The sequence below is a fragment of the Boleophthalmus pectinirostris genome, unplaced genomic scaffold (genome assembly GCF_026225935.1).
Source record: "Boleophthalmus pectinirostris isolate CB_2022bp ecotype Guang Dong unplaced genomic scaffold, ASM2622593v1 HiC_scaffold_5, whole genome shotgun sequence".
NCBI classification, from domain to species: Eukaryota; Metazoa; Chordata; class Actinopteri; order Gobiiformes; family Gobiidae; genus Boleophthalmus; species Boleophthalmus pectinirostris.
Window position 1 is genome coordinate 23,128,595 of NW_026571404.1, and position 14,767 is coordinate 23,143,361.

Consider the following 14,767-nt stretch of genomic DNA (forward strand, 5'->3'; position numbering starts at 1 on the left):
AGTACCCTCCTGCCCCTCCCTGTGACTCTGTTCCTCCTCCTGTCTCCCACACAACAAGGCTTTTGGTTTGTTTGTGCAAGGACCTGTCCTGGATCCAGATCGTTTAAGGGGTTAAACGATCTGGATCCATCTTAAAACACCTCAACTCAAATACCCCGGGAGGTCTATGTACGAATCCAAAAAGTGCTGTTTGTGTGTTTGCCGTGTGGTCGAAGGGGGGTCTGTAACACTAAGAAAGAATGAACAGCGTGGAGATGGATTGGATAACTAAAAGAATATATTTAGTTTGTTTGAAAATGACTGATCCTTTTTATTTAAAATTCTACCTACAAAGGGAAAAAAGGTAAAGGTGAACCTACCTAATGTCACATGGTCATACACCATAACAGTCCTCATGCTACATTGCATACACACAATACACTTGACAATACAAGTATTTTTGAAATGATACTGGCAATGCTAGCTATTATAAAAGTTGCAGTAGTGTTTTAGATTAATGTAGGCAAAGTAATTTTGTCGTAGTGTAGAAAAAGTATGCTATTATTCAGATCATAAATGGAAAGATGGTGGTACTAAGTTACAACGCTGCATAAATACTCAAATACTCAATAGTAGATGTAGTTGCAAAAAGTAACATGTTGCAACTCGCCACACCTGCCATTGAGCACGTATTATTAATACTTTAATACTAACGATAATTTTGCATGGGTGTAGATTTAAAGTTTTCACTGCAGCACAAAAGAAGAAGGGATGGTGTGTTTTTCCAACTGAAGCTAATTCTTCTTAGTGTGAATCATGGAGGCCGTCACCTTTGTTAGTTTCTGTGTTTTGTCTCCCAGATAAGCAAAACAACAGTATCTACGCTGCAGGATTAAGAGTGAACAATGCCAACAGCTCATATATTTAATGCCACATTCACAGTTTAGTCAGAAGTATTCCATAAAATATACATCAAAATGTCTTCCTGTTGAAATATTTCCTTTGGTGTTTCTTTCAACAAATACTGGCGATAATAAAGCTGTTGCTAAATTTAAATATTCAAATGATGCTATTCTTAGACGTTAGGGAAAATAAGGGTTAAGTCCAAGACCTGGTGAACTTGAATACTCAACACTGCACGTTAGTATTTGTATATTCAAGCCTGACTATGCTTCCACGCAAGGAGATTTAAATAGGAACTAGGATGGACTGTTAGGAGACAAGATGACCAAGATAAAATGAGACGAGCAGAGTGTATGTCTTCTAAGTTAACCAAGGAAACTGATAATGCTAAAGGGCTCATATTACTCTATTTTCTGATCTGTCATAAAGTTGTTTGCTCATCACAAACATACCTGGAGTTGTGTTTTGTTTCATTCACACACACATGTTTAACACACAAACCCTACATAGATTCTTATCTGAAACAGAAAACACCTAGTTATTACCAGTTCCACCTTGTGATGTCATGCAGTAATACAGGAAGTGCTCCACTGTGTTTTTAAACTCCATACACCTTCACTAGAATCATTTGTATGATTTCAGCCCTGGAAATGCCAATCTCAACAGAATTAAAGGTAAAACGTAGCTGTTGTAAACTATCACTTCATGACATCACAAGGTCGAACAGAGCAATTGGAGCTTTGAAGATGTAGACAGACTAAATAAAGACAGAAAGAATAAAGGATTACTCAGACATGTGTGAATGAAACAAAACACAACTCCAGGTATGTTTTTGAGGAGGTGGCAAGATTATAACATAACAAAGTTTTGCATAATAAAGGATCATTAAAGAAGGACAATTCTGTAAGAGTTGGATGACAGAGAAATGTCAACAATGAAATGGAAGTGTCCTTGTTAATACTATGTTGAGGATGCTTTTATGGTCTTATTGTTGACTTGTTTTTTGTAGAGTTTACCAAAAAGTGTAATGTTAGTAAATGTTAGAAAATATTGTTCAGATGCTGATGATTCCACATCTATTATTGGAAAAAGAATTGGTGGCAAAGCACTGACACCAGGCCTTCATTTCTATGGTAGTATACTGTATACTATGTGTATGGTGGTTTACTGGGGACACGTTTGGACTGGTGTTATGAATGGGGGAACAGAACAAAACAGTTGCCTGAACACTCCCATAATGCCGTCTTTTCTGAATCCTTCTCTTATGTCTGCTAATTTGAGTGCAAATTTCTAATCTAAAGAGTACAGTTTGTTTATTATGTTACATGTGAGGCTGCCAAGCTGATTGAAGTGATCATTGTTTCAATAAATTTGCAGCAATGTTATCAGGTTTTTATGATCTGACTCTAAATTATGATGTTTCCTGTCTGACAGAAGTGGTCCTGATTATTTTTTCTGTAATCTTATTCACCAGTTGTTAATAGCTAACACTAAGTGATGATAATGATGATGCCATATTTGTTTGTTGCTCAGCCCTACCCTGAGTCAAACTGTCCTGTGAGCTTAGGCCAATGTCACCCAGGTGGCACCCATTCCTCTTCAGGTTAACCTTAATGCTAACTCTGCATACAATGTGGGCCATATTCAAATACAGGCATGTGGCGGAAAGATGGATTAGCACAGTAACTGGTGTAACAAATGCTTAAAAACAACGTTCTGCTAAATATAGACTACTGTAATCTAAGGGGAAGGACACGGGACTGTGTGGGTGTGGCCTACAGGTCATAAAATGTTGTAACACAATGATTTTACATGTATAGCAGGATATAATAAAAACATAGGGTTCATTGAATCTCAGAAAATGTCTCCACTGATTTCCTACTGTGAGCCAAGCCTCATCATTCAGTTGCTGCCATATAGTTAAAAAAAAATGCTGTAGTGTCAATAAAATGATCACACATCAGACAATCAGACATAAACACTAGCATTCTAATGCTCATATGGAGACGATTCAGTCATGGCTTATAAACTTGAGCTCTGGTTCTACTATAATGGTGTAATGCCAGATCAGTTTTATTTGGCCTTATTGCGTATATCAGTACTAACTCTGAGGTTGCATTCTGTGGGCAGCAAACAAATGTGTTTGACCTGTGTCAAGAGGGACACACCTTGGACAGCTTATCCATTATGGGTCTGGTTTCAGCACTACAGACACATACACACTTACACATATACACAAACTCACACATATATACACACACAAACACACACAAATACCATGCCATGGGAACTACTCTCAGCAGGGCGCCAAACAATACAGGATTGTGACGTGTTCAGATGAAGATGAAGGAGCATGTTGCTGGGCACTTGCAAATATTTTGGGTCCAAAGTCTGATTTTTCTAAAATGAAAATGGCACACGGTTGCCCTTGTTGATCTTTGAGTTAAAAAGAACAAAGAACTTGGTTCTCAATCTACCGATATATTTAAGTCCATGTTTAGATGTATGTTTTTGTATAACGTTGTATAAGTTGAATAAAACTCCATATACCTCCAGCTTGTTTTGCAGTAGAAAAACATCTTGTATTTCTGGGATCATCTTTCCCGACTCACTGCGTGACCCCCTCAGGAAACTTCCAACACAGACCCCCCTCATGCTTGGTTTCTCTTTGCCAGGGGCACCTTGATGTGTACTATATTCTTATTTTTACTACTGCATAGTATTATTGATTGTGATCTTAATGCCTTTCTTAATCTGTTAAGCTCTTTGAATTACTTTGTGTACGGATTGCGCTATAAAAATAAATTTGGCAAGCCTTGCTAAAGATTTCTTGTATCATGTTCTAAAGCTCATTTGCAATAAACAACTTGAACCACATAAAGTTGTTAATAATGACCATAATGCATTTGTCTTTGTGAACACTGTTGAAATACTATGTTTGTGAGGGGCTTAATGGTTAGAAATAAAGCATCCAGACCCTTGAAGGTAACCCAGTTAACTGAACACAAAACAATACTGACCAAACAAAAGCTGTGCTGGAATGAGGAAATACAGGTCCAGCATCAGCTCCATCAGAGCGTCAGGGAGAGACAAGGTTCAGGCAGTTTAGGAGGGATGTTAAAGAGCTTTCTGGACCACAACTCTGTGTGTTTTCTTCCGGACATCAAAGAAGGATGTAAAAACCTGTCTCCGGAACGACCTCTGTCTTGATTAAAAAGAAAACAAACCAAAAAACTCAAAAACTTAATTTTACACAAACTCAAACCAGTCTTTAGGTATAGTTAGTTAGTTCTATATATAATATATATTTTATAGTTATAATAATGCACTAGACTTTTCTCTCCAACATATTACCTGACATGGGACATTATGAGCTAAGTTTAAAATAGCACAACAGTTGGTTAGGCTACAGGTTTGTTCTTCACATAACCATTCATTATTAGATGTTAATAAGATGTAATTAAAATGATATGATTCCTTTTCCAGTTATACTTTTGTGTTACTTGAATGAATAAAGAAATCTGCCACCTTGTCACCAGAATAGACTGATATGGCCCAAGTCCTAATTAAGCATTTTGATATTTTAACTTATCTTTTTTGTACCTAACAAGTAACCAGTCTCCAATATTATTTTCGAAACAACAAGTGCTTACGGATTAGTAAAGCATATTTTCTTACAATGCTTTGTAGTACAACTTCCTTACATTACTTAATATCTCTTACAATTGTTTTATGTCATCTGAGTCATCTGAGTTAGGAACAAGAGGCCGTTCTCCTGGTAAATTGATGCCTTGTTGTAACTTGAAAACATGATTGTGCTGGTTGTCATAAGTGAAATAGTAACCGTCTGATGACCTGAGCTCCTCTGCTCTAGTCTGCCCACTCTCCACTACAGCTTCTTTTATAGCCATCTATAAAAAGGACAGGACACGCCCCTTCACCTGTAACACTACACTAACTCACTCTCGTGTTGACCTAAAGGGTGGGAGCCACTTGATGCTCATTCAATGTAAAAGACCAGCTCTGTGAGCAAGAATATTTATCACAAAATAAATTTACACAAGGGATAGGATCACAGTATAAAATCTCTCATGCCATTATTATAAACTGCATTCTTTGGATTCCTTAGCAATCAGAGTATTTGGCATCTAAACAAGTACCATGCACATATATGGCTTTCTGAGTTCTAAGCAAAGGTCTGAAGCACTGTGGGTGAAACATGTTTTTATAGATGTTATATGGCCCTTTAATCGTGCATTGTGTGACTTTTTTTCGTGGAGGGTCTGTAAAATGCTTTTCTCTGTGTAAAAGTTATTTCTTTGTCTGGAATGTTTTACAGTATGGTACTAAACCTTTCTATCTTCACAGGGACCAAACCCTGCCAAGTTACAGGTCAGATCTGTAAGAATGTCTGTTTTTCTAAGTATTTTGAGCTATAAATCCACCTGTAATTGAATAAATGCAATGTTGAGCTGATTAATGTCATACTGTGCAATGACTTATCCATAAAAACAAGCTGGTGACAGACCCCCAACCAAAAAGTTACATAGTGCGCTTTTAAATATGTTGTAATAGTTCACAAAGGTCAAACACAAACTAATTGCAGAAAGGTTTTGGATCTAGACCAGTAGTTGGTAATAGATCTAATTTAGTGCAGTCAGGTCTTCTTTTCTCTGATAGATCTGGAATCTATAAATTTTTCTTATTTTATTTTTTATTTATTATTGATAGTGGGCATACTTCTTAGTTCAGAACCTTTGTTGAAGCTTGATTAAAACTAGAACATTTGTGATAATGAGTTTCCTTTGATAATGTTACCTGGCCACACTGAGGAGGTCAAAGGTACACTCTGAGATATCAAAGGCCAGGTGCTCATGGTCTGAGGTGAGGTAGACTTCAGCGCCCCCTAGTGTCTCACTATTTAGTTGTTTGTGTTTGAGTGAGTCCAGTGTGGTGTAGATGATGCGCGCTCTCTGCTCCTCTGTGGAGGGGTCAGCCCAGTGATAGCTCGGTAACGCAGGGCTGTGAAGGAGGAAGTAGACAGAAGACATGTACACTCTGTAAAACTCCTGCTTCACGTGGGACAGGTTTCTCTACAAAAAAAAATCAAAAAAGAAATTACAAATGTGGTCATATTTAAGATGTAAACTCTTTTAAATAGCACACAAACCCTCTGTGATCTGCTCATGCTGGCGTCAACATCTGTCCAGGCACTCTAGAGAACAAAGAATAAAAATTAAAAAAATAAAAATTGATAGATTAAAAATCCACTGCTTTTTTTTTTGTCCATTCATTTTTGAATGTCTATAAAATATAATCAAATTGCTATTAGTTTTACTTTTAATTAAATCAAACTTTTCCAAAATGTAATTCTATCCGGGGTAATAAGCAGTAGTCAACTAGTTAGTGAATACTTCAGTTGATGATAGAAAATTATTTCTATTGTATATTGCTTATTTAAATAATCAAGTAAAGGTTGCAATATGCTGACTGAAGGCTTCTAGACAGAGAATATTTATTAAGAAAAAAAGTATATTAGTGATTACAATTTTTGACATGTTGATTTAATAATTTTGCTGTGTTGTCTTTGTTATAATAAACAATTTATGATTATGCCAATTAATCATTGCAGCTTTATAAATAATAATTGTTTTAATATTTCCGTTTTTTTTTTTGTTTGTTTGTTTTTTTTAAGTCAAGAACAAAATCAGTTGAATTTACTTACAGAACCTATAGAAATTTGTATTGCCATGAAATAATGAAATACTTCCTCTACCCTGAGAGCATCCAGCAGGTCCGGTTGATCCAAAAGCAGAGGAAATGTGGCAAGAACTGGACTGCAGATCAGATCTACAAAGTGACACAGGTTATTGTAGGTCCAGTGATGTGAAAGGGCTCATATTACTCTGATCTATGCTATAATGTTGTTTCCTTATGAAAAACAGACCTGGAGTTCTGTTCTGTTTCACTGACATATTTTTAACACACAAATCCTGCATATTTAGGCTGAGGTCTTCTTTCAAACAGAAAACACCACCTTGTGATATCATGTGGTAATATTAAACTCCACACACCTTCACTAGAATCATTTGAATAATTTCAGACCTGGAATTGTCAATTGCACAAAAAAATAGAAGGTAGCTGTTAACTTGAAAACTATCACAACCTGACATCACAAGGTGGACCAGAGCATTTTGAGCTATGGCGATGTGGACAGACTAATAATGCAGGATTACTCAAACGTGTGAATGAAGCAAAACGTAACTCCAGGTATTTTTTTTTTTTTTTGAATGTAACACCATTATAACATGGCTTAAAGCACGCAAGAGGCCATGTGGCATAATATAGAACCATTAAATGTACCATAGTGGCTGTGTGTAGCTCTGGCTGTACCTGCGCTCTGCATAGTGGGCCTGTCCATCAGCAGAGTGTCACACAGCAGCTGTCGGTGCAGAGTCAGGACACGGACACAGCTCAGACTGTGAAGCAGAGTGTCTGGGAGCAGGCTGACCGCAAACACAAAGGACAAAACTAAAATTATAACACAAATAATATAATCTAAATTGCAATTACCAAATTTCAAAGGCTGCAAATGTTATCTTGCTAACAACAGTAGTCAAGAATTCTACAAACAAGAAACTAAATATGTGGGATTCTTAACAGATTCATTTAACAGTTCATATTTCAAATCTAAAATTTCAATGTCAGTAACTTTTCTAGTGGAGAGTACTTGGTTTTCTCCATGGAAATGTTTGTGCTTTCCCTAGAATGTTCCAAGGTAAGGCATTAGATATTCTCTCTAACATTTTCTTGGTTGTTTATATGTAAATCCCTTAAAAAAAACTCGCATCTCCAGACTTGACTGTGTAACATGGCCTGATGGTGCCATCTGCGTGTCTCCATGGAGATAGGTACATTTAATGCCATACTGTGGAACATTTTAAGCAAAGCAATAACATCTGTATGGAGAGAGAAATGATACTCCTGATCTGAAAAATAAAATTGCAAATATAACCTAAAATTGCAATTAAAATCACAATCCAGATTTCCCTCAAATTGAGATGCCATTCGAACACTCCTATCGTCACCTCAGCAGTGCCCTGGTGCGGCTATCGGGAGATTTCAGTTTAATAATGAGTTTGGGCTGCCGTCTGGACTGGAGCATCTGCTGGAACACACTGGTTGGGGCTGAAAGGAGGAAATAAATCAAGTATTAAGCATTCCTTTGTGCTGTGTATGAGAAAAATATAAGACAATAAATAACTGATACAATTCACAGTCTTACATCCTCTGGTGGCTGAAGCTTCCACTGCCACATCTTTTTCATAAGGTGTTCCACCGTTAACTGGCAACTCATAGGTCCTACACGTGAAACATAACATTCAAAGAACTACTGTAACTTTTGGTGATTTCTAAAGAATCATAGGCTGTGTAAAAGAATATATACAACTATATATAATATATCATTATATAATAAGAAAAAAAAGACAGTCTAATATGTAATAATAATAATAATAATAATAATAATACCTATTGGGAAGCAGGTTTCCACTATCATCTGTCAGCTTGAGGAAGGCCCAGCCACAACTTAGGTCTCCTCTTTCACCAGTTGACTACAATTTAGATCAAATTATGTTTTTATAAATTACATAATTATTCAAATTAGTAAGCAAAGCAAAATCTTCTTAATGGTAATGATTCTGTAATAATTATCAGTATGAAATTTTTTTTTTGTGTTTTCTTACATTTCTAATGAAAGTGACTCCCAGTTCAAAGAGGATGCCCAAGTCTGGAGATGATGAGTTGCAACGTAGAAAACAATCTCCATCAAGCAGAGTGGGTAATATACCACTCATCTAACACAAACATACATCATTATTGTACAATTGAAACATTATTTTCATCATGATGAGTCTTACTTTGGTATGAATAAAATTTTACAGTCATACTATGTCTTTATTATACCCTTGGTGAGAAGGTCCAGGTCTTTGGGCTCTTGGGGTTGTACGTCACTCTGACTGTGTTGATGTTACTTAACACCTGAAATACTGATTCCGTTAATTTTTTCAAAACAAACATAGTTTAATATATTTTTCAATCATTTGACACAAAAACAAATAAACTGCCAAATTAACTACAAAGAAAAAATGTTTTATTCCTATTGGAAACATTTTGAGTCATTTAAATTTAGTTCTACTCTTTTTGTATCTCATTTAAATATTTTACTGTAGATGGTATTCTCTTGATATTCTTTGGCATATCATTAAAATATGTTGGTCTTTTTTTTCTTAATTTCATCATCAGAAATGAACTCTACATTTGCATCTGTTGAAGCTATATATGATAGACCATTTGAAATGACCAAAATACTACTAACTGATTTGGACATAGAACACAGATGTGACACAGGTAGAGGTAATTCTGTAATTGGAAACAAGGGCCAAAAACTAGTCTAAAATATTAAATAGAATTGAAATAAATGCATTGAATGATCCTAACCTGATTTCCGTCAAAGGCACAGAGGTGGATGTGTCTGCTGAGGACCTGGACTCCCACCCCAGGCGTAGGAATCTGCTTACAGCTCCACAGAGTGAAACAAACATTCACTTTAACTTGTCGAGGGCGGACCTATGCACCAAATCAGACCATCATTTGAATAAATACATTTTACAAATTACTTTCAGACATCAAATGTACTATGCATTTGTGCTGCTCTCACTCTGCCTGAGTCTGGGTCAAAGAAGAGGTCTTTAAAGGAGAGTTGTGATTGGCTAAGTTCAGGCTGGAGGTAATGACTTCCTTTGTATTTTATCCCTGTCAAATATTAACATAATTATAGATTTGATAACATCAAAGTCAAGCAACAAATTGTGTTCAAATCACCTTCCTCTGTGTGCAATTTGTTTAAAGTTGATGGTCTGAATCCTGAAGGTATTGCACCCATGGCAGAAAGGACATCTGTTGCATCAATCTGTAACACACTAAATATGTGAGTGTGTTCATTATTTCAGTACAAAATACCTGAATACACACCTCTGTAAGGGCTTTTCTCACTGTAGACCAGTTGGAATGAGGAGTGCTGTCAGGAAATGTAGAACAAGTGAAAGGGTGGTCAAATTGTTAGGTGATTTTTGTGTGATTTGGGTTTTAATCAGATGGAGTTGTAATTGATTAAATGAAACCTCTGTCTGTTCTCGGCATCTCCATATTTTTCTTCATCAGATTTTTCTGGGATATCCTCCATTTCATCACTGCCATCTTCATCATTGTCTTCATCACTCTCTTCCTCTTCACTCACACCAACACCAAACTGAAATATAATTTGGATTCAATAAGCATTCAGTTGCCCATTGATTACATTAAATTAATATCATATTTTAAATATGGAACTTACTTTTAAATAGTTTTTTGGGACTAATCCTCTATTTCCTCCAGCATTTTGGGCAAGCCACCATCCATCAGCTGTTTTTCTGATGATGGTCAAAACCTCTCCTTTCTGTAGCCAAGAAGGCAAGGCAAGGCAAGGCAAGTTTATTTGTATAGCACAATTCGTACACAAAGTAATTCAAAGTGCTTTACAGAATAAGAAATACATTAAAATCATAATAAAAACAAATCAAAACATAAATAATCATGAAGATTAAAATTAAAAAAGAGAGACATAAATTGGAGAGAAGAGTGCGGAATGAAAACCTTTCAGTTATATGCACAGTTAAACAGAAATGTTTTGAGTCTGGATTTAAACAGCGTCACAGAAGAGGCCTGTCTCACATGTTCAGGAAGACTGTTCCAGGTTTTAGCTGCATGAACCTGAAACGCTGACTCCCCTTGTTTAGTCCTGACTCTGGGCACCAGCAGGAGGCCGGTCCCTGAGGTCCTCAGAGTGCGAGATGGTTCATATGACACTAACATGTCACAGATGTACTTTGGTGCTCGGCCATGGAGAGACTTGTACACAAGCAGAGCTGCTTTAAAGAACAAGTGCTTATAGCCATTGAGTGTGATCATGTATAATGTGACTGACTTAAATTATCAGTATTATTAATTTACATCCTTTTGTCAAAAATAGATGTTTTTGTTTGTTTGTTTGGTTGGTTGTTTTGTTTTTTTATTGTAGTACTTCAAGATATTATCCTTTTCGCACATAGTTGAAATATATCTTATATAAGTATATAGGCAAATATATCAGTGATCTTAAATTCACGTATTAAAACATATCTAAGTACACAGAAATCCTACTACTGTAATAAATAAATAGAACTTTAAAAAAATATAGGCATTATAGGACAGCTGTAGAATGAGATGGACTGAGAGAGGGTAGAGGCATTCTGCAAATGGTCGAGGGCAGGACACAAACCCATGATGCCAAGGTGATAACCAACTGTGCAAGGCCACCAAAAACATAGTAAACTGAAAACCTTTACCTTTACAGTTAGATCTCCTTCTTGTTCTCCACTGAAGTCACAGAGGACAGTGTAACTCCCGAAGCCTGACTGAAGGGGGCTCACATGCTCGGTCTCTTCATCATCATCATCATCATCATCATCATTATTATCATCATCATCATCCTCATTACTGACACCATTACTGTCATCGGCCTCATCCTCCTCTTTCTCTCCATCCTCAGTTGTTATTTCACTAAACACAGATTTATATAGATTAGACAGGTATTACCACAGTCATTGAGCATATCAGATGTGCACTCAGGGCTGACTCTTTAGTAGAGCTGGGTCCTGGTGGTGACAGCTCCAAAAACAATGTCTCCAAATGCTTCAGTATGTTCTGCAGTTTTGTCACTTCCTCTTGTTTCCTCTGCTCATAGTTCCCAACAGGGGCTGGTTCATCAGCCTTTTCCAACACAAAAAGCAAATTCATCAAAATCTTATCTTGATTTTATAAAATGAAGCCACATTACACCAACCTTTGTCAGACCATTAAGTGCTTTTAAGGTCTTTTTTCCATCGATTTGCAGTTTTTGGCACCTGTTTCAATAATTGACTATGGTTAAGGTTAAGGTAAAACCACAATGTAAAGAATAATAATGATGGCAATTAATGCAATGAAAAAAATACCTCTGTATTAAATCTGATGTGGATTCACTCCTTTTGTGCACATCAGTCGCTAGAAAATCCACCTAACAGCATAAAAATCTATATCTTAATACCAGGTATAACAAACAATTGCTAATAAAATGCAACATTACTCATATACAATGGAGAAAGGAAAACACACATGTTCCCGTTTTTCTTGAAATTAAGTGTCAAACGAACCTTCTTTTTAAATGTCTCCGCATCTTTGTGAATACGCTGCAAATGTCCCCTTCTTTTTGGTGCCATTTGTTTGTCTCAAAAAGCCCAGTCCATCAATTAGCAGCTCGTTTAGCAGCTAGCTCCACCAGCTTCCACTGGTCGCTAAGCAACCGCGTTTAGCTTTCTCTTCTTCGGACAATGCTTTGTCTAGTTCGAAAAGTACACGGCTGCCATCTAGTGGACAGATATAAAATAATAGCAACCCAACCGCAAAAAACATACGCGAAATATTATGATGTTGAATTGACGTACATATTCAGGTAGTACAGCTGCAAAAGAAAATTAATAAAGTAACATATCAAATTGGAGACAACAAAGGTTCCTTAGTTGAAATTAACGCGGTTGTGTAAGTGTCCCCCATAAATGCCTACAGAGGGCGTCGTACCTTTGTTGTGCAATTTGCTGCTTTTCTGGGCGACTCGTAAAATATTATTTTCCGCACTGGGATTTAGTTAAAATAATATTTTAGAGTACTTTACTGATCTATAGTTGGTTATTTGTGCTAATACTACAACTTTATTGAATGTATGCACATGTATATGTATACAACAAAATGTATCTGTTTAGATTAGGTTGAATAGTTTACTGAATAGTAAATGCATTGGTCTTTGCAGCTGGAACATGAACGCAGCTTGAACTCACTCTTATGTATTTGGCGTCATGGCTGCCCCCGTAGCACTCATTCAAGGGGCCAGCAGAGGATTGGGGCTTGCTTTCTGCAAACACATTTTAAAAAATAAAAGTCCAGCTGTTGTCATTGCCACATGCCGGAATCCTGATGGAGCAGCCGAATTAAGGGAGCTGTCTACCCAGCACCCTGGGAGAGTTACGCTGCTCGGACTGGACGTGAACCGTGAGGAGGACATCCGAGGAGCCTCGGAGCTCCTGAAGCAGAACTTTGGGCGGCTGGACCTGCTCGTCAACTCCTCCGCCCTGCTGCACCCCTCAGGGAAAGGAGAAACCAGTCTGAGGGATGTGTCTGCACAGGTATGGCTGTAACATCCTTTATCAAAAGATAAAAACAGACAATGGTGGGAAAAGCTTGTTCCTTCGCATAGCTAAATCTATGTTTTATGTCATTTATGCCATGCAGGCTTACTAAAGCGGGAAATTTAGGGAGACGTTCATTTTCTTTTTCTTGTAACAGGGCATCATATCTACGTTGACCACAAACACAGTGGGTCCTCTGGTCATGGCCAAGTATTTTGCACCCCTTCTGCAGAAAGGTGGAGGAGGCTTTGGTCAACAGCCTGAAGATAATTCTAAACAGCACAGCGGAATCATTGTTAACATTACTGCAAAAGTTGGATCCATTGGTGACAATGGTGAGTACAAATATCAGCTACTATCTGGTACCTGGTCTTTCACAAAGGTCAGTGCTATTTGGTACAGTTCACTGAACTTCTTCTCTTAATATTGCTTTCTTTGCACTTTATAGGTCTTGGTGGATGGTACAGTTATCGGATGTCAAAAGCAGCACTAAATATGGCAACAAGAAATCTGTCCATAGAACTGGGCCGTGGCAGGCAGAAGGTAAGTGAATGTTGATCAATCCATTGGCCTTCACAAGTCTTCACAGAGATTAACTGTTTTCTTCAGGTGCTGTGTGTGTCTTTACACCCTGGAACAGTAAACACAGATCTGTCCAGGCCTTATCACAAGAATGTACCAAAAGACAAGTTGTTCAGCACTGAGCACTCCGTCAATTGCCTAATGAACATCATTGACACACTGAATATCAAGAGGACTGGTAAAGCCTATAGCTGGGATGGGTCAGAGTTGCCCTGGTAGCACACACCAACACAGGAAACGTGTGTTCACTTTTGCCTTCACTTAATATCATGTAAATGTGTCAGTTAAGTTAAGCTGTACTAAATCAATAAAGCACATTACGTTTTTAAACATATAGGCAAGCAGTCATCATGGATTTTTATGATGTATAAGTATGGAGACATAGCCCAGTACACATCACTTACAATGTAAGTGATGTGTACTGGGCTATGATCATGTAAGTCTTACATGATCATAAAATACCCAAAACCACATTACCAAACTGAACCTGGCCATGATTTCAGATATAAGTGATCAAAATAAAAATGAAATAAAAAATGTACACTTCAGTCTGTGTAACCTCTACCCTTAGATTCAGACCCATGGATTTGCCTCTCATCTAGGAGAATGAAACTGTCACATTTTAGACTAGACTAATTAACCCCCAGTGGGCAGCATAGATTGTTGTTTCAGAGTCATTTTGTGTTACGTTTAGGGGTAATGTTACCAGTGGCAGCACAATGTACATACGTTTTTAAGGATAGCATTGGAATGTGACTAACTGAAAGACTGCAGTTGTGACTTATTTTGAGCATATATTAAGCTAAAATCAAGTCCAAACTAACAAGTCAAGCCCTCCTGTGTTGCCATGGAAATTTGCCCACCAAGGAATGTTTTATGAAAATTAAACTTCAGCCAACCAACCACTCTATACATCAGCAACAGTATATATTGTACACAGTATTACATATTGCTATATGTAGAATATAGGCTATTGACAATGTTTGATCAGCACTAACAGACAG

At 37.2% G+C, this 14,767-nt stretch overlaps 2 protein-coding genes across 2 annotated transcripts; one reads left to right on the forward strand and one right to left on the reverse strand.

Annotated features, from left to right (window-relative positions):
• Positions 1 to 3,980: 3,980 nt before the first annotated feature.
• nphp1 (nephronophthisis 1) lies at positions 3,981 to 12,288 on the reverse strand. Its single transcript, XM_020921151.2, has 21 exons — positions 12,153 to 12,288; positions 11,955 to 12,016; positions 11,804 to 11,864; positions 11,597 to 11,730; positions 11,307 to 11,520; positions 10,277 to 10,378; positions 10,065 to 10,192; positions 9,916 to 9,961; positions 9,766 to 9,853; positions 9,602 to 9,696; positions 9,382 to 9,510; positions 8,848 to 8,922; positions 8,628 to 8,738; positions 8,413 to 8,495; positions 8,168 to 8,244; positions 7,971 to 8,070; positions 7,276 to 7,388; positions 6,659 to 6,732; positions 6,053 to 6,097; positions 5,701 to 5,975; positions 3,981 to 4,087 (listed from the first exon to the last, which is right to left on the reverse strand). The coding sequence occupies exons 1-21, from the start codon at positions 12,216 to 12,218 to the stop codon at positions 4,000 to 4,002; spliced, it is 2,166 nt and encodes a 721-aa protein (XP_020776810.2). The 5' UTR covers positions 12,219 to 12,288; the 3' UTR covers positions 3,981 to 3,999.
• Positions 12,289 to 12,834: 546 nt separating this feature from the next.
• On the forward strand, positions 12,835 to 14,097 carry zgc:65997 (uncharacterized protein LOC794398 homolog). The gene is made up of 4 exons (XM_020921545.2): positions 12,835 to 13,178; positions 13,339 to 13,516; positions 13,630 to 13,724; positions 13,791 to 14,097. Exons 1-4 carry the CDS (start codon positions 12,852 to 12,854, stop codon positions 13,980 to 13,982), a joined length of 792 nt encoding a protein of 263 aa, XP_020777204.1. The 5' UTR covers positions 12,835 to 12,851; the 3' UTR covers positions 13,983 to 14,097.
• Positions 14,098 to 14,767: the final 670 nt, after the last annotated feature.

Coding starts and splice junctions, on each gene's coding strand:
- nphp1 (XM_020921151.2), bottom strand. CDS start 12,218: ATGGCACCAAAAAGAAGGGGACATTTGCAGCGTATTCACAAAGATGCG. Junction 11,731..11,803: donor CACTTAATGGTCTGACAAAG/GTTGGTGTAATG, acceptor GTGTTGGAAAAG/GCTGATGAACCAGCCCCTGT. Junction 8,739..8,847: donor CCTGGACCTTCTCACCAAGG/GTATAATAAAGA, acceptor TGTTTGTGTTAG/ATGAGTGGTATATTACCCAC.
- zgc:65997 (XM_020921545.2), top strand. CDS start 12,852: ATGGCTGCCCCCGTAGCACTCATTCAAGGGGCCAGCAGAGGATTGGGG. Junction 13,179..13,338: donor TGAGGGATGTGTCTGCACAG/GTATGGCTGTAA, acceptor TTCTTGTAACAG/GGCATCATATCTACGTTGAC. Junction 13,725..13,790: donor TGGGCCGTGGCAGGCAGAAG/GTAAGTGAATGT, acceptor TGTTTTCTTCAG/GTGCTGTGTGTGTCTTTACA.